This window comes from Copadichromis virginalis, linkage group LG10 (assembly GCF_057382275.1).
Source record: "Copadichromis virginalis isolate Kocher_CV1m ecotype Utaka linkage group LG10, C_Virginalis_male_GT1.1, whole genome shotgun sequence".
NCBI lineage: Eukaryota > Metazoa > Chordata > Actinopteri > Cichliformes > Cichlidae > Copadichromis > Copadichromis virginalis.
This window is the reverse complement of record NC_140627.1, coordinates 10,902,382-10,929,248: the sequence shown is the minus strand read 5'-3', so window position 1 is coordinate 10,929,248 and position 26,867 is coordinate 10,902,382. Positions and strand designations below refer to the sequence as shown.

Sequence of the window (26,867 nt, the reverse complement as noted above, 5' to 3'; positions counted from 1 at the left end):
GAGGCAACTTTAAAGGTTAAGCATCAAGTGCACAAAGCACCGACAAGCCTACCCCCGACAGGGAACTAATCCCCACTTGGGATTACTCCGAAAATAAAAAAGGCAAAATAAAAAAGGAGGAGCTTACGCTCAGCTAGACACCCCCCTGTGCTAACTGGAGAGAGTATAGCAGATACAACACAACTACACAAGCCACCGGCAAACAACACACTACAACCTAACCGCTGTTCCTTCCAGTCATATCCCGGACGAGCCCCCACATTGTTACGTCCCCACGATGAAGGTCTAGGGGTGTGTGTGGACTGGTAACAAATGGGTCCAGAACAGAATGAAAGGAGAACAGACAGAGGTGCTTAGTAAATAAAATAGTTTTTGTTATAGATAAAATTAACATAAGGAGCCGGCAACGCTGTTTTACCAATAACACTAGAAAAAGAAAAAGGTTGCAACAACAAAGAACACAACAACCAAACAAACTCCACACCACGAGGAGGCACTTCCAGGGGCCCACAAGCTCACCCTGTCACTAGCAGCAGCTAGCTTTACTGCTGCCGAGGCCCACAAGCCCACACTACTCATGTGACGCAGCTACACTGCAAACTGCTTCCACAACTCCACACTATAGGATCTCTCCCAACACCTTCGACACACAATGTGGGAACACCAGAGAAAAAACACTCTCTCATACCCAGTTCATCCCCAGCTTATATGACCTAGGAGAGGTGATTGCTAACTGGGCCCAGGTGGTAAATGAGGCCAATGAACAGCAGCTGTGTCCTGGGGAGAGAGAAGAGCAAGAGAGAGACAGAGGGGTGGAGCAAGAGAGGAAGAGGCGGAGAGAAAACACCACACCCACACAAGGGCAGTTTCAGGAGGCCCAGCTAGGGCCGTAACAATACTCATTAAATTTTTCAGTGACTCCTTAGAGCCTGCCCTGTGTTTTTGTGCTCTTCACTCATCTGTTTAGGTTTCTGCTCTAATAATTATTACATTTTTTAATAGCATACAAAAATATAGGCACACCAGTATAAAGTAGCACACCACTCAAATTTAAGAATGGACACATTTATTCATATGGCTTAGAATGAACCTGTTGGTGAGATTTAATAATCTGATTCCAAAATAAGATCTCCAAGACCTGAGGCTGCGATGTCACACGGTCGCACGGTGCAGAAAAAAGAGCCTCTCTAATGACTGCGAAAAAGAACAGCAATTAATATTTTAGTGCCTAAACTACGATAGTCTTGTGAGTTTTCTATTATGGTGGCGCATTTAAATACACCACGAGTCACAGGAAACCTTCAGTGGGCTACTGCTACAGAAAAAAACCCTATTTTCGGTGTACCATGTACGTCAGTGTGACATCACTGTCCTCGTTTAAATGGAGGACACAGTGCCAAATGTTCATTATTACAAATGGAGCTGTCCTCAGTGTCATATCACATTCCAAAGCTGACATTCAGCGGTTTTCCCTGCAAGATTATCAGAAGCTTTCTCAGTTCTTTGCTGGAATGGACCAGCAGCAAAATCTTGCTTTTTCTGACACAGTGATGTCTTTTGGACAAAACTTCTTCTGTGGCATCGCTGTCTCCATTTGAGAGTCACATCCCGATTACTTGTCATCTGTGCAAATGAACATCTAATAAGCCTCTTCGTCAACATCTTTGATTTGCGGGCATTTCATAATTCTGTTTAAAATTTTTTCCTGTTCGTTTTTCAATCTTTTTAAAAAAACCATTTTTGACAATACACCAATTTGACCACAAGCCGAAAAGCAGCAGATGAAAACATGAAAAAAAGAATGAATTGGTTTCTTTTTCACTAAAAAAAGAAAAGAAAAGATAAGCACACACACACCATGTAAGACCCAGGAAATGTGCTGCTTTAAAATTATTTGACTTGTACTGTAAGTTTTGGACAGATGAGCATAACACAGACTCAGCACACAAGCGACATCCAGGCCAGCACAAATTTACAAGGGTCACTGCATCAGTGAAACCAACGTACAACGTTTGCGGTATCTCATATCTGTCAACCGCAAGATGGATGGGACACAAGTATAGATTTACTTATGGTCAAATCTGTCAAAAAAAATTGGAAATAAAACAAGCATGCAATCATACTTTGGCAAAAAAACAATAAAAAAAAAAAAAGCAAAAAAATAAACAAACCCCAACTGCTTCTTGGCAAAAAAGAAAATAAAACGATCAGCTTCTTGAGCACATTGCCCTTCGCTGGTCAGGAGCAGCCTCATAATGGATGAGCAGCTTTATCTTTAACAGGCCAATCTTCATGTCTTCATGACAGAACAGAGACGAATGTGTTAAAATCCATGTCTTTGTGTTGTGTGTCGAAACTCGTCAGGAGCACTAAAGAGCATCCCAGTCCAGTCCCTTCATACAAGTCATTGTGGGGGATTCAGCCTATATCCTGACCACAGCTGGATAAAACAGGAGGAGGAGGAGGAGAGACTGGATGTACTGCACATATGCATCCACACACACGCACTCACATTCAGCCCTCTCATTTTTCCATGTGGTTGTCTCCACCCTCTCCGCTTGTTCTACATCACGTTTTCAAACAGCTGCATGGATCTCATCATAGTTTCATCCTGTTGAGAAATAAGACAAATGGTGTATGGAATTATTTTGAATACCTGTGTCTGTGAAATGAAATCATCTGATGGATTGTGGATTTTCTTATGCTTGACTTTTGACATAAAAAAATTTAAGTAATGGTGAAATTATGTAGGCCTATTTACACTTTACACTATTTACACTATTAACACTGCATGTATTCAGGCTAATATACACCACTGAGTCCTTCTCTAAAAAAGGGCCAGATTTAACAATGTCTGTGAATCTGGATTAAAAAAAAGTGTTTAAAGTTTTTATAACATGTATAGTGCCATCTTGCACCAGTACATAACATGATGTCAGTGCGTTAGTTGGTTGCTGCTGATCGCTAATATAATTTAATGTAAGTCTAACTACTAAAAGAACCAATAACTCAATAGAAAACAAAGAAACAAAATCTAAAAAGCAATCTAAAAGAGTCACTTTAGTTTTATGTTTAAATAACAGAGGATATACTGTTCACATTCACTCTTTCAAACAGTAAGTGGCTTTTAATTGTTAGCTAGCTGCAATGAAATGGGAAAATCCACCTGTTAGCCGTAATGTTAGCGTTCGTAGACCACTTTATGAATGAGGACTGTGTGGAGGAGAGGCTGTTTGAGTCAGGTGTAGTGGTGGTTTCACGACTAGAATAACAAGCTTAAGTAAGAAACTAGTTGCTTTTTTATGCATATTATATTTTAATTCTTTAAAATATAATTCATTTGACAAAAACACATGAAGAAGAATACTGACCTCTTGGCAGGCTACAATGAACTCCTCCAAAGTCACCACACCATCTTTGTTCTTATCCATTTTCTGTAGAGAAAAAGTTATTTTTATTTTGTTGATTCTGTTCTGGTGGCATTGCCTTGCATCCTAACCCTAATGAAACAATCTAATAATGACTACAAAGCTGCTATAAACCAACAAAGGTTTCTTGGGAAGTTACGGGGTTATGACAAGAGACATTAAAAGTCTGCTTTCCTTTCATAATGTGTAAACACTAGGGTTTATAAACCTTACGAGACTGAAAAATGTAGTTAAGTTGAAAGTGTGAAAAAAACTCCATAAAGGGAATTGATCCAATTTAAACAAATAGTATGGCTTGTTGTCTGTAATTTTGTAGTAATCTGTAAATCTGTAAATTTTATTGTCAATTCTTACTGTCATTTAATGGTCGGGCATTGCACAGCAATAAGCATTTCACCAAACATCATACTGTGTATGGTTGTGTGTGTGACAAATAAAATTTGAATTTGAATTTGAAATGAACCTGAAAAAAGGCATCCACATGCTGCTGTGGAACGTCTCCCTTCAGTGCAGGGTAGGTGTACTTGCCCATCATGTCATATATGGCCCTCACAATCTCAGTCATTTCCTGCAAGAACAGGAGATTCATGTCATGCTTAGACAAAGATTTGAGATAACAAATAATATCCAGTTAAAACTGTAACAACACAGTCTCACCTCTCTGTTTATGTATCCATCTCTGTTGATGTCATACAGGTGAAACGTCCACTCCAGCTTTTCCCTTAGTGTTCCCCTCAGCAGAATAGATAGTCCCATTACAAAATCCTGTCCAAAATAGATCAGGGAAGTGGGAAAGCATAAATTAAAAAAAGAGCAGAAAATTAAAGAAATAACTAACATTTTGTCCATTTTTGTACCTTAAACTTTATGGAACCATTGTTTGCAGTGTCAAAAGCGTTGAACAGATAATGCGCATACATGCTTGCATCTGTAACACACATGGAAGAAAAGTGTAAAAAAAAGAAAAGCTTCATAGTGCAATAAAAAAGATTAAAAACTGTGTACTTTACCTCCATGAGGAAAGAACTGTGCATAAATGTGTTTAAAAGTCTCCTCATTCACAACTCCACTTGGACATTCCTGTGGAAGAAATGAGACTCTACAGTTATTCTACTCAATGAAAATTTGGTTGTCTGATGATGTGATGCACACATATACTATATTGCCAAAAGTATTCACTTGTCTGCCTTCACATGCATATGTACATAACTGACATCTCATTTTTAATCCATGGCATTTAATATTATGTAGCAATAGTAACTTAAACTCTTCTGGAAGGGTTTTCAACAAGACTTAGGAGTGTGTTTATGGGAAGGTTTGACCATTCTTTCCAGAAGTGCAATTGTGAGGTCAGACACTGATGTTGGATGAGGAGGCCTGGCTTGAATTCTTTGCTCTAATTCATCCCAAAGGTGTTCTGGCAGGTTGAGATTAGGCTGAGATACAGACCAGTCAAGTTCTTCTACAACAAACTTGCTCAGTCTTGTCTTTATGGACTTTGCTTTGCACACTGGTGCGCAGTCATGTTGAAACAGAAAAGGTCATCCCCAAACTGTTCCCACAACACTGAGTTTCTTTCACTGAAACAAAAAGGATGAGCCCCACTCCTGAAACCCCCTCCCCCGCAAACTTTACACCTGGCACAATGCAGTCAGACAAGTACTGCTCTCCTGGCAACCGCCAAACCCAGTATTATCCATTGGATTGGAGAAGCACGATTTCTCAGTCCAAAGAACATGAAGCGCTTTGTGTGCTTTACTTGAGCAAAGGCCACATGAAGCACATGTGCAGTTGATTCCACAGAAAATTAGCGACCTCTGCTCAATATGCACCTCAGTCTTGCTGACCCCACTCTCCAATTTTATGCGGCTTACCACTTAATGAGTTGCTGTCATTCCCAATCTCTTCCATTTTGTCATAGTACCACTAGCAGTTAACTGTGAAATATTTAGTAGTGAGGAAATTTCACAACTGGACATTTTGCACAGTACCAGAGCTCCTGAGAGCAACTCATTCTTTCACAAATATTTTTAGAAGCCGTCTGCATGCCTATGTGCTTGATGCTATTCACCTGTGGCCATGGAAGTGATTGAAACACTTCAATGCCTCAGTGATTTAGAGAGGTGTAACAATACTTAGAATGGAATAGAACAGAGTTTTGGCAATATAGTGCATTTTAGTATGACTGCATTTTTTAAAATAACAATATCTGGTGTGTGCTTACATTTTTAAAACCACGATAGAGGATCTGCAGTTCCTGCTTGGTGAAGTTTGTTTGGGCTTCGAGTTGCTCAAGTCCTTCTGGTCTGTGGCACACCATCGTCATCTCAAGCTCATCATCTGTTTTATCTACAGGGAAGGGTAAGAGAGAGGCAGTTTAAAAAAAGAAGATGTATGTGAGCCTCAACATTTACACGCTGTCTGTTTAACAGTATGTCCCACTCAGGATTTAGAAATATGATGGCTTTTAAATACAGGAAAGAGATGACTCAGCGAAGCTTGAAAATGTTAAGTCTGCAACGAATGTTGTGGGATCAAAGAGAATAAAAAAGTGCTTCTCGGAGTGAAGCAGAAGAAAAATAAGGGAGGATGAGGGAAAAAGAGAACAAAGGAAGGATTTGTGGAGAACTTCATCTACTTGACAAATTAGGTTTCCCCTTAGGAGCTGAAGCATTTTATTAATGGCAACATGGTGCTCAGTGCCCAGTCCTGTGGAGATGGATGGTGGTTAATGATCTGAAGAGATGCTGCTGTGGGCAAGTGTTTGTCACTGTGACTATCTCATGCTACAGGGCAGCGGCTTTACAAACATGGACAAATATCCAGAAGAAAACTCCCAGTGGCTGTTGTGGGCCCCGGTGAAGAAAAATCTGAAGTCCGACGCTTTGTGTGAGGTATAGAGATGGCCTATTTACAAAGGGTGGTCTGTGGCTTGAAATGCATTGTTGAGACTGCAGGTATTATTAGATGATATGTCCTTGAATGAATTGTTTTGACACAAAAGTGTGGACAAAGCACACTATCAATTCCCAGAATTTCTCAATCACCTATGTTATTAACTTGAAAAACACACACGTGAGAACAAATAAGCTTCCTAATGGATTCAGACTCAGTTCAGATGATTAGACACGAAGAAAAGGAGATTAACATGACTACATTGTTCTTCTTCTTTTTTTTGGATGGTAGTGATGACTCATTCATTTCAGCCCATTCATGAGTGGTGTCAGGATTAATCCTCAACAATGAAACTGTATCAAGTAGCATACATCATTATGCCAGAGGCCATTGTGATTTAAATTTTAAACAGGAAACAGGAGAAGAGGCACAGCTATAGAACTGCCTGCAGCCACATTCTCGGTCGTAACAGGTGCAATCTTCATTTAAGTCCCACCTACACCAGGGGGGAAAGCAATTACCGGCTCTTCGTTGACTTTTGAGTGGGAGAGACGATCCTTGTCAATTCTGTCTGCTAGTGAAAAATAGAAAACTTACTTAAACGTTCTGTGTGAAATGGACTGCAGACTGATTACAGAACCCAGAATAGGTTTTTATGAATTTCTAAACTGAAAAACTGTGACTTTAAGGAGAAATAAACTTCTAGGAAAATCCCGTGACTAGGAAATGTAGTGAAACTGTGGGATCCTAACAGTCATATACGGAATATGTCAAATAAGTCGATAATGCCAAAATTCCAGCTTATGTCCATACCATAAGCTAAGCAGGGTCAGGCCTGGTTAGTAGTTGGATATGCAATGTGTTAGTTAGTGCTGTTGCCTCATAGGAAAAAGGTTCTGGTTCAAATCCACCATTTAGCCAGGGCCTTTCTGTGTGCTGATTGCATTTTATCCCTTTGTTTGTCTGGGTTCTCTCTGGCTTCTCCCACAATCCAAAGACATCCAGTTAGTGGGGTCAGGTTAATTGGTGCTTCTAAATTTCCCATAGGTGTTAGTGAGAATATTGTCTTTCTGTCTGTGTTAGTTCGGTGACAGACTGAGAACCTGACCATGGTGCACCCTGCCTTTTGCCCTTGGATGGCTAGGATAGACTCCAAGCTCCCTCACAACCCTGAATTAAATAAATGAAAAGATGGATGGATGTCAGTTTTAGTCCACTACATTTCTGCAAAATGAGGTAACAAACTTTCAGAACGCTGTAACATTACTATGCATGTAAGTGCTTTAGCTAACAACAGTGGCTTGCTACTGTTGTTAGCTAAAAGTTTTTATTTAGTTTTTATCTTTTTTATTCTCTAGTGTCAGAAAGGAGAATTATTCATGGTATGTTCATTGGTAGAGGAAGATTGAAAAGCTGTTGGCCAATCAGTGTGCACTTTCACAGTGAGATCCCACCCTTGCTTGTCACTTCCAGTTTCAAACAACATGATGGTGAGACCAAAAATGCTCATCTCAAGGCTTAAAAATGGATGTCTCCGAAGGTACACCCATCTGCTACGCTGTTTAGTATTTCTAATAGATAGCTAACATTAATTTTATAATAGCTATGTAGATACAAGGTGCTAAAAAAGTCCTAGATTAACAAGCTAAATCTAACATTTTAGTCAGCTAGTTGCACTTGTATGGGCAAGCCAGAGGGCGATGGCACGATATGGCAGCCTCGCTTCTGTCAGTCTTCCCCAGGGCAGCTGTGGCTACAACTGTAGCTGCCTCCACCAGTGTATGAATGTGAGAGTGAATGAATAGTGGTATTGTAAAGCGCTTTGGGTGCCTTGAAAAGCGCTATATAAATCCAATCCATTATTATTATTATTATTATTGTATAAGCATGCCAGCTTTCTTTTTATTATTGTGATGCTAACTTTATTCTCCTGTATTTTCTCCTTTGTTTCATTTAGTAAAAACATGCACTAAAGGTTTAAATACTGCTTACATCTGGACAGGATGGTTGACACAGCTATAAAAACCGTTAGGGAGTAGTCATTTCAATGAGATTTTCCACATGCTTGGGAAACTATAGCAATAAAATGTTCACTAGAGACACACATGTTGCCTCTTACCCCAATCTGCCACTTTTACATGGCCTATTTGTCAGTGGTGAGATAGCATGGTGTCCATTACCATGCAAACATATAATGTGTTACTTTCTCTCAATCTCCCTTCCATCTTCCCCTGAGCTCCAGTTCCAACCCACTGACTCATGTTGTCATGGAGATAGATAGCCATAATAAATGTGAGCAGTGGTGGTTTCTGATGACTCTGCGGTGGTTGGATGCATCAGCAGGGATGATGAGACAGAGTACCGGGCTGTGGTCGACTCCTTTGTCACATGGTGTGAGCAGAATCATCTGCAGCTCAACGTGGCAAAGACCAAGGAACTGATCGTGGACTTCAGGAAGACCAGGAAACACTTGACCCCTGTTTCAATCCAGGGGGTCAGTGTTGACATTGTGGAGGACTATAAATACCTTGGAGTACACATTGACAATAAACTGGACTGGGCTAAAAACACCACAGCACTTTACAGGAAGGGCCAGAGTCGTCTCTATTTTTTGAGGCGACTGAGGTCCTTCAACATCTGCCAGAAAATGCTGAGGATTTTCTATGAGTCTGTGGTGGCCAGTGCGATCCTCTATGCTGTTGCATGCTGGGGGAGCAGGCTGAGGGTCGCAGATGCCAACAGACTTAATAAACTGATCCGTAAGGCCAGCAATGTTGTGGGGATGGAGCTGGACTCCCTCAAGGTGGTGTCGGAGAGGCGGATGCTGTCCAAGATAAAGACAATGTTGGATAACACCTCCCACCCACTCCATGACATGTTGGTCAGTCACAGGAGCTCGTTCAGTGAGAGACTGAGATTACCGAAAAGCACCACTGAACGACACAGGAAATCATTCCTGCCTGTGGCCATCTCCCTGTACAACGCATCCACTTAACACACTGTTTGCTGCTACAACTACACATGTTTCTTTTCCAAATATTTATTTATAAGTGACTTATGTATGTATGTATGTATATATATATGTATATATTGTACTATTCTTAGTTAGCGTATTGTCTGTCTTGTCTTAATGTTGGTTTAAAATGGAGCACTGTAACAAAAAATAATTTCCCCCAGGGATCAATAAAGTATTCTGATTCTGATTCTGATTCTGATATACTGGATCAACCATTTTTTAAAGGTGTCAAACACAATTTGTACATATATTTTCCCTGTGACTAAAAGTCTCTCGGTTACATGAAAACAGAAAGACAAAGGTGCTGTTAAGACTCCACCTATGTGGACTAATCTTTCCTGTGGGCTGATTTCTCTTTCCTGTTAATGTGACAGTGTGATTAGAAACAGATGAAATGGAATGAGGGTGATGAAAAGGCAGAGGTGTTGATTAGAGAAAGCTGAGACAGGACTGGGAGGAGAGGAAGGAAGAGGTGGCAGAGCGTGAAGAAAAACAAGAGACAAGAAGGAGAACAGCAAAGGGCAAAATGGGAAAACACAGAATAACACCGAGAAGAAACGAGAGCTGAACTGGGCTCAGAAGCACAGTCAGCAAAAGAATATGTTGCCTGAGGGTTTCAAAAACCTGTTGAATATATCATATCATATAACAGAATTATTTGATCGCAGAGTAAGACTCAGACAAAGAAATGCTGCAGACTTTTGCAGTGAGTCTTGTTATAAATGGTGCAACAACTGCTCTGCATGTGATCACTTATTAGCATGTAATGGAAGAAGGTGGGAGACGCTGAAATGGTGCTGATAATTGAAAGTGCGTGTACATGCTTTCTTACGCAGTCAGTGGCAAACACTGCAGCACTAATGAAAATGAAGGTCATGTAGAAGTCTATGGGAAAATTACTCTTGGTTTTCCTTATAAATTTATGGTCTTAATCACTAGTTTCAAGTCATAGTTGAATCTAACATTATCTATTACATCATCTTGTAAAGTATGTCCTATAGGCTGATGTTATATTTTGATTAGGAAGTTACTACCATATGAGTGTGCAGTGTCCCTCAGATCTGCCTCCTTCTCATCACATCTGGTTTTGGAAACACCAAGATCAAGGCAGACACTTTTTACAGTTCTGCATGCTTTGACTTTGGCATGATCTTGCTTTCTTCTTCCCTTTTTTCTTCTTTCGTCCTCTTAACTTCACGGAAGCAGCCGACTGCCCAAACAGCTAGCCTTGTTCCAAATATAATCATCCTACCAGTTTATCTAAAGCCTGCTACTTATGAGATTATATCTGGTTTCTTTAATCCAGCAGCCTTCTGGTGTCTGTAGCCATGAGGACAAAAGTTGAAGAAGTCACTGAGCCGGGTCAAAATCATAGTCCCCTACGTGATTCCTCACAAAACCCACAGCAGGCTGTTTGGTTTTGCTTTGTACAAAAGCTGACTGGGCTTTGGAAGTGCTGAATGCTGCAGGAAGAGTGAGGAGAACCGTTTCCCCTACCGTATTGTGTGGACAAGCCCCCCCAATCCTAAGAACACATTTTGACCTGAATGTTTTTCTTGATTTGCAACAGCAATCTCTCTGCATGTTTCAAAGTTTTGTTGAAAGTTTATACAGGACCTTTTTCAAGACAAACCAGGTATAGCACAGATTGGCTATACTGGTCAAATATATACCAGTTATATTAGGGCATTAGAGAGATAAAAACAACAAGCCCTCTTCCTCTTAAAATAAGTTATATGATTTTGTGTATATACACTGAACAAAAATATAAACGCAACACTTTTGTTTTTGCTCCCATTCCCCATGGGATGGACGTAGAGACCTAAAATTCATTCCCGATACACAATATAACCATCCCTCCCAAACAGTGGTCACAAATCAGTCCAAATGTGTGGTAGTGGGCACATCTGCTATATTGAGATAATCCATCCCACCTCACAGGTGTGCCACATCAGGATGCTCTTCTGACATCATGAGTAGTGCACAGGTGTACCTCAGACTGCCCACAACAAAAGGCCACCCTGGAATGTGCAGTTTTGTCTCACAGCAAAATGCCACAGATGCCACAAGCAATGAGGGAGCGTGCAATTGGCATGCTGACAGCAGGAATGTCAACCAGATCTGTCGCCCGTGCATTGAATGTTCATTTCTCAACCATAAGCCGTCTCCACAGGCGTTTCAGAGAATGTGGCAGCACATCCAACCGGCCTCACAACCGCAGACCTCGTGTAACCACACCAGCCCAGGACCTCCACATCCAGCAGGTTCACCTCCAAGATCGTCTGAGACCAGCCACCCAGACAGCTGCTGGAACAATTGGTTTGCACAACCAAACAATTTCTGCACAAACTGTCAGAAACCGTCTCAGGGACGCTCAACTGCATGCCCGTCGTCCTCATCGGGGTCTTGACCTGACTCCAGCTCGTCGCCGTAACAGACTTGTGTGGGCAAATGCTCACATTCGATGGCGTCTGGCACGTTGGAGAGGTGTGCGCTTCACGGATGAATCATGGTTCACATTGTTCAGGGCAGATGGCAGCTGAGAATGTCCCAGTTCTTGCATGGCCAGCATACTCACCGGACATGTCACCCATTGAGCATGTTCGGGATGTGCTTGACCGGCGTATACGACAGCGTGTACCAGTTCCCACGAATATCCAACAACCTCGCACAGCCATTGAAGTGGAGTGGACCAACATTCCACAGGCCACAATTGACAATCTGATAGACTCCATGCGACGATGTGTTGCACTGCATGAGGCAAATGGTGGTCACACCAGATACTGACCGGTTCTGGGTCCCCAGACCCCCAATAGCGCAAAAAACTGCACATTCCAGGGTGGCCTTTTGTTGTGGGCAGTCTGAGGTACACCTGTGCACTACTCATGATGTCAGAAGAGCATCCTGATGTGGCACACCTGTGAGGTGGGATGGATTATCTCAATATAGCAGATGTGTCCACTACCACACATTTGGACTGATTTGTGACCACTGTTTGGGAGGGATGGTTATATTGTGTATCTGGAATGAATTTTAGGTCTCTACGTCCATCCCATGGGGAATGGGAGCAAAAACAAAAGTGTTGCGTTTATATTTTTGTTCAGTGTATATATATATATATATATATAGCATTTATGCATACTCAGTGATGAGCAGTATTGCTAGAACAAGCTATATTTTGTATCCTACTTGTAGCTTACCTCTGAGTCTCATTTCTTGTGTGGCTGTGGTCCCTGTTTATCCCCTACAGGATCAGACTTTATCTGTCCTATCTTACATACCTCCTCACAGCTGGCACCACAACGCATTTTTTAACAGACCACTTACTTCGAGCTAAAAACAATCCCTAGATGACCTGCTTTGCTGAAAGGTCATTTAAAGGCTCTTATCAAAACACAGACAAGCGGTTTCATCCTATCTGCATTTAAAGCATTACCCTCATACCGTGGGGCATTTCATCAATGTCTTTTTAAAAAGTCATTATTTTGCTGCCTTTTCATGGTTCTAATCTCGATCTCCCGCTGCCATAAATTCATCATTCAACCTGGTGGAGTATGCGCTCACACTCTCCCTTTATGCCCCTACAACCCAGTCTCCATGACAACAGGCTTTTCAAGCATAAGGCCAGGGAGAGGTATGATATGTGAGCTGCGTGTTAATTCAAGTGCCCAAAACCTCGCTCCCTCCGTGTTTCTGTTTCGCTCACTCACTGGCGCGTTCGATGGGCATGCACCAAACACACACAGGCATAATTACAGAGACAGAGCAGTGATTTTGCTCTGTTATTTTCAAGGACATCTTTCTTCCATCCTGTTGTCTCTAAATCATTATCTCCGCACAAGTGCTGTACCTCGTCACTGAACGTGAGTAAGAGATGCTTCACCCTCCACAATACTGCTGCCACTTCTAGAAGTAAACATTGTAGATTTCTGTTTGAGAAAACAGAATCAGCACTACTGGCTTTTCATTAAACCTATGTAACATTTCCACGATTCATTATCCACTTTTTTTTTTCCTTTAACTTCATAGTTCAATTAATTAAATCACTTGGCAAAAACAGGGTGAAAGCATAAAGTCTCTTTGCATTGGATAAGCAAAGAAAATAACTAAAACAAAGACATATCATGATTGGCAGCTGGTGTACAAACACTACGATCTTAGTGTTACTGTCAGTTTGGTCTAGCTTTCTGTTGCTCTTTTTGTCTCGTCTCCATCTCTTCTCTTTGTGACTAACATCGACGTACCTCTAGATGGTCTCCGCTGTTTGGTTTGCATGGTCAAAGTGCCCACCACTGCACCCATGTTGTCACTGTGGAAGCCAGGCCGGCCAAAACAACCCAGAGAGTAATAGTCCCTGTATTTACTTCACGATTTTGTCAGCCTGTCGTCCCGTCGCTGCCTCCCTCCACGGCTCTGTACCTTACAGGATTTTTTTTTTTGCCCCTGTCAAGTCCTTTCACTGGGTCCAGATCTGTCACGGGGGGACGCTTCTCCTCTTTGAGCTGACTCTCTTGAATTTCTGATCCCTGTCTCCAAAGACACACACACACACTCACACGCACAAGCTGCTCCTGCCTCTTTGTGCCACTCCCTCTGTTCTGTGCCTCACTCTACTCATCTGTCAGCCTTTACCCCCCCACTCTTTCGAGCTCCCTGCCTCCTCATGCCCTTGTGGTATTGTAGAGTGGTGTAGTCACTAATAACGCTTACTGACATGTGAAGTGTGTGCATTTAAAGCACACACGTGTATTTTCTCAACCCAGTGGTTACTACTCCAAATGAGCAATTTGCTCCCTGAAGTGTGTACCATAATGAGGATGTAGCTATATGTAAGACTGCCCACTTGGGATGGCATTTGTGCATGCCTATGTTAACTCACCACAGGATAAAGGAGCACATCTTTTTCTCTATCTAGAAAGAATTAAAGTTAATTGTGAGATTTTGAAGAAATATTTTTAGAAAAAAAAACAAATCAAATGTGCTACAAACAAGAACATTTGTATTAAACGGTGCCAACGAATCTTCACAGAGTGGACTGCGTGTAACGTGGGATGGAAAGCTGTGGGGGTGAGTGATGCTTGTTTTCCTTCAAACTCAGAAAATAAAGCAGGGTTGCTGGATTGCAGCACAAACAACACAAGCAACAAAAAATAGCTAATCAGTAAAGCGTAAAATTTAGATTTCACTGTGGATTTCTGCAGGAGAATTCAAATGGTCTAAGTTTATGGAAGCTACTTGAAGGGCAGTTAGCTCAGTCTTTGTAAGCTGCTTGTAAAAACATTGAGATACACACAGAAAAAATGTGAATGATATTGCATCCAATCAAATATTCTACTGGCGGCCGACCAAAAAATGTATTGCCTTTGTCTCGCTCCTTGTTTGTGTATGTGTGTGTCTGTGTTTGTGCACGTGAGGTTCAGAAAACCCTCTCACACTTTAAAAAATTCATTGAGGGCCATTTTTTCAGTGCTGTTTCAGCTTTCTTGTTTCTTGAAAGTTGACGTCTATATGTTCTGTTCTGAGTATTTAAAAACAAGATCCATGAGCAAAAATGATAATAATGATGATCAAATCCACACTGTATGGGAGTACAGATTATTTTTTACAACCTAACTCTGGAGCCTGACCCTAGATCAGCTGTGCAGTTCAGTTTCTTTGTGTGGGTAGTGCTGAGAAAAAGAACTTAACATGGACTAAATAATTAAACATGAAGTCATGCATAATTCTAAAATAATTTAAACTTCTCTCAACTTAGATATTATCTGAAGTTAGATGGATGTAGCCGCTGGATCTGAAAAGTGAAGCAAATTTAAGGATTTTTTCTTAAGGTTAGAAAAGGTCAACTATTTTGGCTCCAAAAATAAGTCTGATTGCATGCCCGTCAATGAGAAAACGACCCTACTGCTTACTTTACAACCCCAGTAACCAGATTAGTAGCCCCAGCTTTTAGAGAATCCACAGTGATGTATGTTTTGTAAACTGTGATCTAATTTTGAGTAAAATAGATGATCATCATTGTATAGTCAATAAGATAAGTGACTGTATAGTGAATGGGGGTTATCAAGATCTACTGCTTACTTGGTGTCTGAAATCAAAAAAGCCAAGATGGTGAGAGCTGAGCGAGGGGCATTCTGCAAAACATTAAGGACCATCATGTTTTATATCAAGTGTCTGTCCTAAATTTTTCTTGTATCCCAGTTTCATCCATTCAAATATAGTCCCTCTGTATAGTGACTTTCATGTAATGATTTCTCTGCCTTCTTCAATGCAGTAGTATTTATTTTTCCTTCTTGGATAATTCAGGAAGCATAAAGAATTCGTAAACTGTGTCACAGATGTTTCTAACTCGTTTATAATCTTCACCAAAAATAACCTGCTTGACATACAGACAGTCACACTCACACACTTGCGATGGGAAATTAAGTATTCCGATTACTAAATAACCCGGTGTAATCCCTGTGACAGATGTTTGCCATCTGGAACAGTCTTAGTGCACCATATCACCCTGCACTATGACAGACATTCAAGGACGCTGCATTGCAGTCTGGCTTCATAATCTCTTCAAAATCTTTTCTCTAATTCACATACAACCCCTTCTACAAACAGTGGGAAGGACACACTTGGACCTTGTACACTAATCAGCCATTATTTATGATTTTATCAGTCATGTTGTTTTCCATTGCTACTTTGGTTAGTGTTTTTTTTAAAATAAAAATATGAGATGAGAGAGGTGTTATCTTTGGTTCTGAAACACAGCTGACACAACTGTTTGCTCTTTCTTGCATAGTCAGTATGCCCTGAGCAAAGCAAGAGGCACATTTGTGCACTGCCTATACTGTGTGTTTAGATTTAGTTGCTCCTAGTTCCAGTAAAAAAATCCCTTTATGCTTTTGGAAAATTACACGATTCCCTTATGAAAAACCCAACATACAGGCAGCAAAACCAAGAGATAAGTATACACACCCCTGCATCTGGTCTCTAAGATTGGAATAGAGTCCAGCCTGACATCCAGAACTAACCTGGGCATTGAGTTGCATCCCACTATATCTAGCCAGTACTTCTCAACTGCAAGAGCTCAAGCTCCTAACTCTACGGTGAGGTAATATTCCATGCCCCAACAACCACTTTCAACAGCTGGGGTTTGACCTGCCAGGGGCTCTGCCCTTGACCGCCACACAGCATACACACATTGCAGCCCAACATGGGCCAGTCCTCTTGTGGATTCATCAGATATCAGACATGCTGTAGGGATTTGGTGCATTGTGTGCTCGGTGGCTGGTTAAAATAACACATTCACAAGAAATCCTGTAATTTGAATGCAAATAATGATAGTGCACATGAAAGACTGTTCTTTTCACTGCCACATGTCCTTTTATTTCCCAAAGTGTTTCATTGCTCCATCTGCTTTTGGTATTCTGTATGAATGCATGCTCATGCACGCATTAAAGGCAGCTCATCGTTATCATTAAACTCCTCTTACTACTTCCTCTAACAGTTATTTCAACCTGCAATTGCCATGTAAATCAAGTGAACCAAATGATGATTGGACAGGAATCACTTTCCCTCCAGTGGGCTGAGACAGCAGTTTCAGACCTCATGTGGCTTTCTAGTCTGACTATGCAAGAACTTGCATCTTTAAATTATGTCGTCTCGTCTTCTTTCTTTAACCTGACATTCAGTTGTGTCCTTTTTAGAGCTACTACTGAGATGGGAATTATTACACAACAGCTTTTGAAGCTAGTATAGCAGCTTTCTGGAAAAAATGGGGACATTCCTGGAGTTTGTGGTGCTTTTCACTGTCAAGTAAATTTGTGTATATTAATTACTTTTGTTTCTTATGAAATACAAAATCAAATAAACTAAACATAAATGAGTAATATATATTTTACTGTTAATACAACTACATACTACTTATTATTAATGCCATTATTAATATAATAAGCTGAATTACAATGATTCTTTAGGATTCCATAAGGAACGTTTTAATAGAATAATCTCAGGAAGCCATCTCATATGATTTCAAAGTAAGTATGTTTATTTTTTTATATATGATAATACAAATGTTTAAAAGGAGATACTTTTAAAATTAAATCCTATCTTCAAAATGTACGACTCTTATGAAAATTAAGAATTAGAAATGCATTTGTTGTAAAGTAAAATTAAATGGATGGATGGACCTGTACACCTGCAGTACCTTCATGGCCCACCAGATGCCATCAGCTTACACCTTGGGAATCACTGATTTAATGCGTCATATAAAGATTAATTGGATGGTATCATTTTCAAGGTTTGACTGATGATTAAAGCTTGTTTTTATTGTAATAACTATTTATTAATATAAGAATACAAATTTAAGCTTTAACTTTTAAAGATTTAAGAAAAACTAAGCCTGAAGACTGTGTCTTATTAGAAAGCTGTGGCTCAACCTTTGTGTGTATCTGTGACAATATGATGCTAATTGTAATCCAAACACTGAGACTGGAGTCACTTATCTGTAATGAATGCTATATAACAAATCTCAGTAACATTTGAAAATTGTTAACAAATTCACAGTATGGTGAATAAAATGTTAAGCATCTAGATTTAAGTGTCATTGTTTGTTGTCAGATGTGATAACAAAGATCAGATTGGAAATAATAAACTAAAATACATGATACAATTATTATTGATGAAGACTATTTATCATATGTACTAAATTTGAAAGCGTTTTTATTAATTGTGGTTATTATTATGCATTCACCATTAATGAAGCTGCTTTGGCTTTCATCACATCTTTTTGATTTACCTGTATTTGATGACTTTTGAATCTTTAGGCGAATACCCACAGCTCCCCTTTTTGCCACTTTGAAATGTGTATTAAGTTATCTGTGAGTGCAAAATGATGCTTTATTTCAGGAGGCTAGATAATAATAATAATAATAATACTAAAAAAAAACCCCGAAAATGCATCAAGCATCTTGAAAACAGACTGTCACAAATTTAGTGTGAATGTTCTTACAAAGTGTTTTTAACCCTGCAAGACAAAACCCATCAAAAATAGCCAGAAAATTCAGATTTTTTGGAACTGAGATGTTTAATAACCCCATAACAAAATCCACAAAAATCATTTTGCTATATCATGTTGTGTGAAATTATTATATATTTATTATATATTTTTTTATATCACATTTGATACATTGGAGATTTTTGGCACCTTTTTGTTAACAACAATGTTAATTTTAGACAAAAAAAGAATTTTGTCCATAACGTTTTGAATTTATGGCAAGTATTGATCATGATACAAAGTGCATTAGAGGGTTAGGTTTTCTCAGCAGAGAACTCTAACACATGAGCTCAAGTTTCTAATGCTGTGGAGTTACCTGTTAAACGACAGATGGCAGCAGAGCGTAACAGTTCCTGATGCAAGCAGCAGCTCATGTCACCATTCAAAACAAGTTTTGCTCCCGATTTAATGCATCACATGCAAAAATCCTCAGGGAACTACTAAATATGAACATGAAAGAGGAATTCCACAGAAATGTGGCTGAGCAAACATAACCATACTGTTCGCTGGATCGAATAGCCATCTAACCATAGGAGATTCTGCATATAAATACCAAGTAGTAAAACAACGTGGCTGGACAGGAGTAATGGTGGGGCGAAACACGTACACACCCACGGAGGAGGAAAGAGCAAGAGATAAAAATAAATCTAGAAGAAGACGGTTACATAAAAGTATGTAGTGAGGTGATGTAAAAAATTAAAAGCAGAGACACACACTGTCAGCTCCAATCCACTGATTCTACAGTCACAAAAAAAGGGAAAGAATCAGAGGAGAAAGATTTTTTTTTTAAGGAAGATGGTTGTAAAACCGGAGCTTAATGCCAGATAACTCTTATGCGGGTTTTGAACAAAATAGATGCTACGTTAGAAGAGCTTGAGCCATAGATTTGAATCTAACTCTGCAGTGTGTGGTGACAGAACCACTGCTGCAAGGTTATGCTCTTAGAGGACACATGTGACTTGTAATAGTGAGAGACAGGTGCAGCATGAGGTCGGGTAGGAAAGGTTTCTGTCTTTACCTGCACTCTTCGTGTTTTCAGGACCTGGGTCTACACAAAAGACAGTATAAATCTATTGTGTTTGTTGAACCATGCATTTTTTATGTGCTTCCCCAGATGTGTCTCGTTTCCCGTATCTAAACAAAGATGATTGTCAGTTTGCATGATTGCATGATGTGAACTAAATTTTAAAAGTAGATGTTGAAGTTGTGATAAAGATAATCTTTACCTCATGAGTTTGAATATAATGGCAAATTTAATTTTATGGGTATAGTTTTCTAGGTCCATAGTAAGCTGTGGCTATAGTAAACTATAAACTCTGTAGTTTATTGTGTGAGTGTTGGCAAACAATTACAACAACAGACCTCATTGAAAACATGCTTACAGGGAAGAAGCTGCTTGCAAATGATCCATCCATCCTTCCATCTATCCATCCATTTCAGCTCCTACCTAGGGCCGTGGAATGGGTGGAGTCTATTCCATCTTTAAAAAAAAGACATGCAACCACAAACCCACCTACAGCCTACATCTACACGCTAACTGAATTTCAGGAAACGTGATAGAGATGGATCATGAGCAAAGGATGGAAGTTTTAATTCTTCCAAGCAATCTAAAGGTGATTGTTTCGTAGGTACAAAACTTTGCTTGTTTACAAAAACAGCAGGGACATTTCAGACGCCTGCTTTAAGCAACAATGCCACAATTTTTATCTCGAAATAGAGGATATATATTTTCATGCAAATTGATGGGGTAGTGTTGAATCTATTTTTTTTACCATTCAGATCTGGGAGTGGTCTTGTGGTATTTAAGAAATGATATTGTTTTAATTGTGAAATTCTTTTAAATACATTCAACGTTAAAAACACAGACATTTTTTTCCTAAAGCTAAACTGTATGTCTGCTGTTGTGGTTAAACAACACATCAAAAAAAAGTTTGAAATAGTATTTGTTAAAAGTTGTCCTTAATAAAATTAAATCTGTGTGCTGTTCCAGTTTCCTTGTCAGTCATTCTGTCAAAGTCCCGTCAGTTCAAAAAGAGGTTTTTCTTTACTTTGTCAGGTAATGCACAGCATCAGATTTCCCATTAGGTTTGACATTCAGTACGTCACAGCAAAATATATATAACTCACTCAAAATATACCTCACAAGTCCCTCCCTTTGTCTGAGGCCTTTTAGCTGGTTTCTCACGTGCTGTAAAATTCGAAAAAAGTTGCCTCTAGCTGAATGTTTGAGGCTGCACTCTGCCATCTTGCTTTTAAAATGTGCTGTGAGAGGTCACTGTCTCTTTTTATAACAACAGGGAGGACAGCCATTTTTAAATGTGCACTAACATGAATGCAAGGTCAGAGCAACTGTCAAAACACTGAAGCTACTAGTGCTACTCCTTTGTATCTTTACATGGAAACTATTTTTTTTTATTTTACAAGGAAAGCACTATGTAAAGAGCATAAAGTACAATGTAATGTTAGAAACAGGAATAACAGTAAGTCAGCTGCAGCCCCGAGGCATATCATAACTACTGTATCCTCACTTGGTTTGCAATGTTTAAAGGTCTGAGGATGAATATGCATGCTGCTGAACTTAATAAGACTTAAGGCATAAGACTAAAGATAAGACAGTTCATTTTTGTCTATAGTGTATGCAAGGAAAAATGCAAAAAACAACATAGAATATAGCTGTTAAAATAGCTCTAAATAGCTTGCTTGTGTGTTAATGTTTATGAGAACATATGTGCATGTTTTCATGTCTTCATCCGTGCATACTTTAGCATGCGGTCTTCCTCTGCCGCAATCTGGAAGCAAGTGCTTGTGAAATCTGATTATAATTAAACTGTGCAGAGGAAGGGCTCAAAGCTAAACAAGACATTGTTACTTCATGCTGTAACCGCACATTACAAGATCAACCCCCTCCATGTAAGCACCAAAATCAAATTAATACCTATGATGTTTAAAACTTTGAATAATGTTTGTTATCATTCCTCCTGTGACCCTGAATTGGATACGTGGAAGAAATATTATGTTTGCCTGTGTTTTTGCATGGATGGATAGTTGTGCCTGTTCATCTTGAGCTATGGCAATGAGAAACTAACATTGTATAAATGTAAAAATTCCAAAGGTTTAAAACCCCCACTGTGGCATAAAATCATAGATTTATTAAATCCCCGTTTAGACCACTTAAATGTATTTTGACCAGTGGCTCTTAATTAACTCTGTGACATTTAATTATGAAGCTAAATGAAGACTCGGCCCTTATGCTGCCCAATGCGCACGCATCTTAACTTTAAGTCAGTAAAGGTCAGCGAAGCACAATAGAACATTTTGGACAGAAGCAACAAATGTCCAGATGCACAGTATCAAGCAAGTGGATGCTCAACATAATTTACATTACATTTGATCAGTTATGCATCCTTTAAGAATGCAAAGAAAAATATAACTAACGTCTACAAATAATGAGAGAACCAGATATCATCTTGATAACCAAGTCTGCTATAAACTGTAATCCTTCGTTCCTTTGGTAAAGGATTAGCTCCTAACCATAAAAAAGTAGGTTTGGGATTGTTTCAGTCAAATAGCTACGTTATGCGATTGTGTTGCATGACCTAGATAGTCAGCCTACTCACTGCCATGAGTTGGTTGGATAATTTTTAGAATAGCTCAGCGGCTGACTAAAACACCAGTTTATATCACATAGGTTCATGCTACAAAGGATTTACATACTATTTTTTCTTCTTTTTTTTTTAACATTGCAGATGAAAAAACACTGGACAAACACTGCACATGTAACAGAGTAAGTAAGATTTTGGTTAGTTCATTATTATAAACCTAAGCCTGGCTGGATTCCTGCTTAATTCAATGAAAAACATTGAGCTTGTTGCTCCTGTAAATGCATATTTGCATTTGTAACACAAGCTGTGGGAAATGTGTCAACAGATTCATCCTTCATTATGCATGATAGTAGCTGTTTATGTGTAAAAACGTACAATTCAGGCATCATGCTGTCATTGTCAGTTTGTTGACAGTATCTGATGTGTTTCTCAGTTTGCAAGTTTCTTTCTTTGCCCTGTGAAAAATCAATTTCTCAGAGTGCTTATGGCTGCAAATAATTTAGAGGTAGATAGTAAGAGTATCCAAATGCTTCTAGATGGAAAAGTAAAGAAGTGGTAAAAATACATAAATTTGGAATTTGTGGCCCACAGCGAGTGTTAAAATGAAGCGCTGCCTGCACCTGCACAAATATTTTATGCTCCATACATGTGCGTAGGGTGAATTTTAAATTTATATCAGACCACAGGTTCTTCTGAAAGTGAGAGCAGTACTGTGTTTGTGTGTGTTTTTTTAGTCGTGACATACTCGCAGCTGCACTCTGACATCGTGACTCAGCGTTTGATTTTTGCAGCTTAGGTGAAAAGTAACTTTTTAACTATAACTGAGAAAGGGGCAGAAAAAGCAAACAAGCACTAAAGCATGATGAATAGAAGAAGTTTAGAGTACATCACAGCCTCAGCCTGTGAGCTATGTGCAGATGAGAGTTAAATGACCTCATCATTTAACTCAAAGCCACTCAAAGCATGCATGTCATACAAGAAGGAGAATTTCCTGGCGTTTGTTTTACTTGTGTTTTTCTGCACATGTGAGTCTCTATAGCAAAGCTTACTAGATGTAGATGAAAATTAAAAGTATACAGATATGTCCAAATGAAATATTGACATATCTGAAATATCTTATTAGCTAAAGATAAGTCACATAATTTATGGAAGGTCAATTTTTTTTTGTAGGTGGTCCTCAATAATAACCAAAAATGTAATCATTTTTGGTTATTATCTCAAAATTTTGGGTTTGCAATCTCAAAATTTCAACTTTTTCCCTCAAATTCAAAAGGTTGATATACCTAACCCAACACCAACTGTTAACACATGTAGTACTGTAGTGACGTTTATGCTTCAGCACAGTAAGCTAACACAGTAAAAAACAGCATTTTTATGCAACCTATAAGAAACGCTAAATTAGTATCATTCAGGTTTTTTTGCAAGACACTTTACAAAAATGTAATTTAGCAACACATCATACATAGATCAAAGATTGAAGAATGATTTAAAAACAATGAAGAAATATATGACATGTAGGGCTTGAATGTGTAAGTTACATTTCTAGTGTATCAGTTCCCATGTTCCAGACAGTTACATAAAGCTGTGTGAATAAATAGCAACATTCAAAATGTTTGCATTATTTCCTTAACTTGGTTTGGTTTATCTGCTTTTACAGCTTTTATGCTTAGGTCATATTAATGCAGAAATTTAAACACAAAAAAAGTACAAGGGATTCATAAACTCTTTCCTGCAACTGTAGCAAAGCAAATGCTCTGTAATTTTTAAAGACACGATGACAGAACATGTGCCTCTTGCTTAATAGACCACACAATGGCTCAATCGTGGAATTCAAATTAAATCTATGTCAGAAAAACAATCCTATTACAGTCTTAATATGAACTTTCAGCGGAATGAATGATGGGATCATAATTTGACAGATTTCTGCTGCTAGGCTTGGACTAACAGGCACCCCTTTCTTTTCCTGTTTTTCACTCGGTGTGGATTTATGCCATCATTGCATTTCAATTCTGTGTTTTCTCTCCACCGCATTTTCTCTTTGTACCTTTCTACAAGTATCTCTGGCTTCTTGGCTGTAAGTTTTGGATCTGCAGCTACTAGCCTCACCGACCTGCCCAGTATTGATTGCTTGTTGTTTCTCACTGCTCTTCTTTTCTCCTATAGGCCTTCTTATTCCAACACTTGAGCCTACAACCACTTTCACATACGCACTGCAGGCCTGAACCTTGTTAGGACTATGGCACCACATTTGGGTAGGTATTTGGCTATGCAGTGTGAAAGATTTAGGAAACCTGTGGTTGTATGCAACAAAACAAAACAAACCCCCCCACCAGGCTTAGCCAAATGGCTCAAACATCGCTTTTGCAGATTCTACGGGAAAGAATTGCAGACTTTCAGCTACATGCTGTAGCTGTTTTCTGTCACCAGGGGACAGTGTCACAAATAACTGATCTGTGGGCTACACACAGCGTCATCCGAGTTGTGCTGTCTCCTGAGCAGTCTATTCGGGCGGCTTCTTCACAACCCACACAAAGTATTTCCAGTAGTACGAAGCGAGCTATTTCCTGTTGTGTTTTGCATGTGGCTACTGAATTATGTTTCGTAGGTACGCTATAACCATAATCCTTTCTGAAACCCTGCACTATAACCTACAGCGTAACCTACTCTGTAAGCTGATGTGTCCCTCCTCAGGAATGTTGCGACATATTGCATCGACTACACCTGCAATGTGATCTGTACTGTCACTTTGTCCCGCTCATTTCTGGATAATTCTTCTTCTGCCACCATTTTTGAAATAGACTGGAGCGAATGGATCAACACCATCGTCAGCTGATGTTTTGGTGGTGAAATTGCAGTGCAAATGGGGCTCACCGCGGCAACAGTATCTGTCGCTTTCATAAGCTATGTTAAAGGCTCTACGTTAAGTTTAACACAGACGTATAAATTATGCTTGAGAAAGGTAGAGGCAGTGGCAGATGGGTAGGCTTTCTTCAATATATCTTTAGGAATCTTTGAGCTTCTTTAATTAAAGCAAAACTGAGTGCTATTAGAAGGCAGCTGAAATCTGTCACTGATATAAAGTACAACAAATAGGATATCAGAAAACAGGGACACTTACTAGCAAATTATTTTAGATCAACTGCAGGAAGACAACATTAAGCTGATCAAAGCATTGCTTTGTAGGGGGCGAGAGAGAGAGTGGTGGTGGAAAATGTCCAACATCCATCCACTTTTTGCCAAGTGCTTGGTAACAGGGAATACTCATTTTTCTATATCAAGTAAAGTTTGGCCTAACTGTTCAAAGGCAATAATAAACTATCTTGTGATGTGTTGCCACATAAAGAAAAAGGAACTGAACTGAATTCACATGCATACACAGGAGTACCCATAAGACCTCACTGTATCTAAGTTAGCTAACACTCAAGAGGCTCAGAATACGTGAGTGCATCAGTACAAAGTACCTTTTGTGAGGGTTCCTGAGACCAATCTCTGCAGGGACTGGATTAATTTGAGCACCCCCTGTCTGCAGCGGCTGGTACAGCCAGCCATCCTGAGGTAGATGCAGTGGCAGATGGGTAGACTTTCTTCAATGTATCTCAAGGAATGTTTGAACTTAATGTTTCCCGTGATTGTTATCACAAAAACGAATCTGCTTCATGTGACATCATGAGGTCCTTCAAGCAGCTCCTTGTGAAGAAAAGGGATACGATTAAGCCTTTGCTCCACAGCTTATGTGCAAGACAATTTTACTTACAATATGCTTCCAAGCTGTCACACATTAGTACCTAAAGCACTCAGGCGTGTTCCACTCTCTCATTCAGAAAGGCATGCAGAAACACTCAAAAGAAAAACATACAAATATACACAAGCAGTACCCAAACAACTAGAAAATGTTCAACATTTCCTGTTCTCTGGCTTCAGACCTTTACGTTAAACTTTTTAAAAAGCAAAGTTGCTTTTCACAGACCAAAATAAGTGAGAAGATAAATAATTAAAAGGACTCTAAAAGTAGAACACAAAGCGCTTCGCCCCCCTGGAAGTTCTGTCGGTCCAAGAAAGAGCAGAAAACCTCATGCAGTGCTTCTTACCTCCTCTGTCAGTTTGTCTCATCACTTCTTTTCTTGTCCTCCACTTTCCTTTACCTTCTGTCCTGTTAGTTGTTCTGACTGTTGTCCCCTTGTATAATATTTTGGTGTAAGGTTTCCCTCTAAACTGCAGTGGGAACCCTGCGGCTGTGATCTGTCGAGGAGCTCTGCTCTGGTGCTCTCAGCAGATCTGTACTGCAGAGAGCGCCAGCAGCCACCACTATACCCACCCTGCCTCCTCGATGCTCCCTCCTCCTGTCTCACATTCTGCTCTTAGTCTGGTTGATGTGCTTTATCTTACCTTTTTCTTGATCCTGTATATTTGCACGATACACCAACTGGGCTGAATCAATCAAAAGAAACAAATAAAGGTTAAGCATGGTGGATTATAACTGGAGCACTAATTCAATGTATAAAAGGTTCCATACGGAGTTTCCAGATCCTCTCCATGTTGCAATAACAGAGCGCTTTATATTAAAGTGGGCACTCTTGGTCCTCTGCAGTTACACTCAGTGTATTAAAATGTAACCTTTTCCTAATAAAACATCAGGAATGTGTTTTAAAGCACACGTGTGCTTCATGAAGCCAAGACTTAAGCCTGGAATTTTAATTGTATGTGAAATACTATTATTTTGACCTTGCAAACAGCTGATTTATTTAATTCAGTTATTTGCATTGAGATTTTTGAATTATTAAAAAAGTGATGTTTTTTATTTAGCATAATAAAGTGTTTAAATATTATTATTATCATAAACCTTATCGTACCCATTAAAGATTATTTTTTGGCGTAAACAGGTA

General features: G+C 39.5%; 1 protein-coding gene across 3 annotated transcripts; it reads right to left on the bottom strand.

The window, feature by feature from the left end:
* Positions 1-1,044: 1,044 nt before the first annotated feature.
* kcnip1b (Kv channel interacting protein 1 b) lies at positions 1,045-26,297 on the bottom strand. Of its 3 annotated transcripts, none has more exons than XM_085469779.1 (9): positions 26,073-26,296; positions 25,446-25,671; positions 5,653-5,777; positions 4,439-4,508; positions 4,286-4,356; positions 4,086-4,193; positions 3,892-3,996; positions 3,372-3,434; positions 1,045-2,611 (listed from the first exon to the last, which is right to left on the bottom strand). In XM_085469779.1, the coding sequence occupies exons 2-9, from the start codon at positions 25,531-25,533 to the stop codon at positions 2,564-2,566; spliced, it is 678 nt and encodes a 225-aa protein (XP_085325905.1). In that variant the 5' UTR covers positions 25,534-25,671; positions 26,073-26,296; the 3' UTR covers positions 1,045-2,563. The 3 variants fall into 3 exon arrangements, with proteins under 3 accessions (XP_085325905.1, XP_085325906.1, XP_085325907.1); XM_085469781.1 differs by lacking the exon at positions 1,045-2,611 and adding an exon at positions 2,630-3,262 and having other exon boundaries at positions 26,073-26,297; XM_085469780.1 differs by lacking the exons at positions 25,446-25,671; positions 26,073-26,296 and adding an exon at positions 13,584-13,932.
* Between the last annotated feature and the right edge of the window lie 570 nt (positions 26,298-26,867).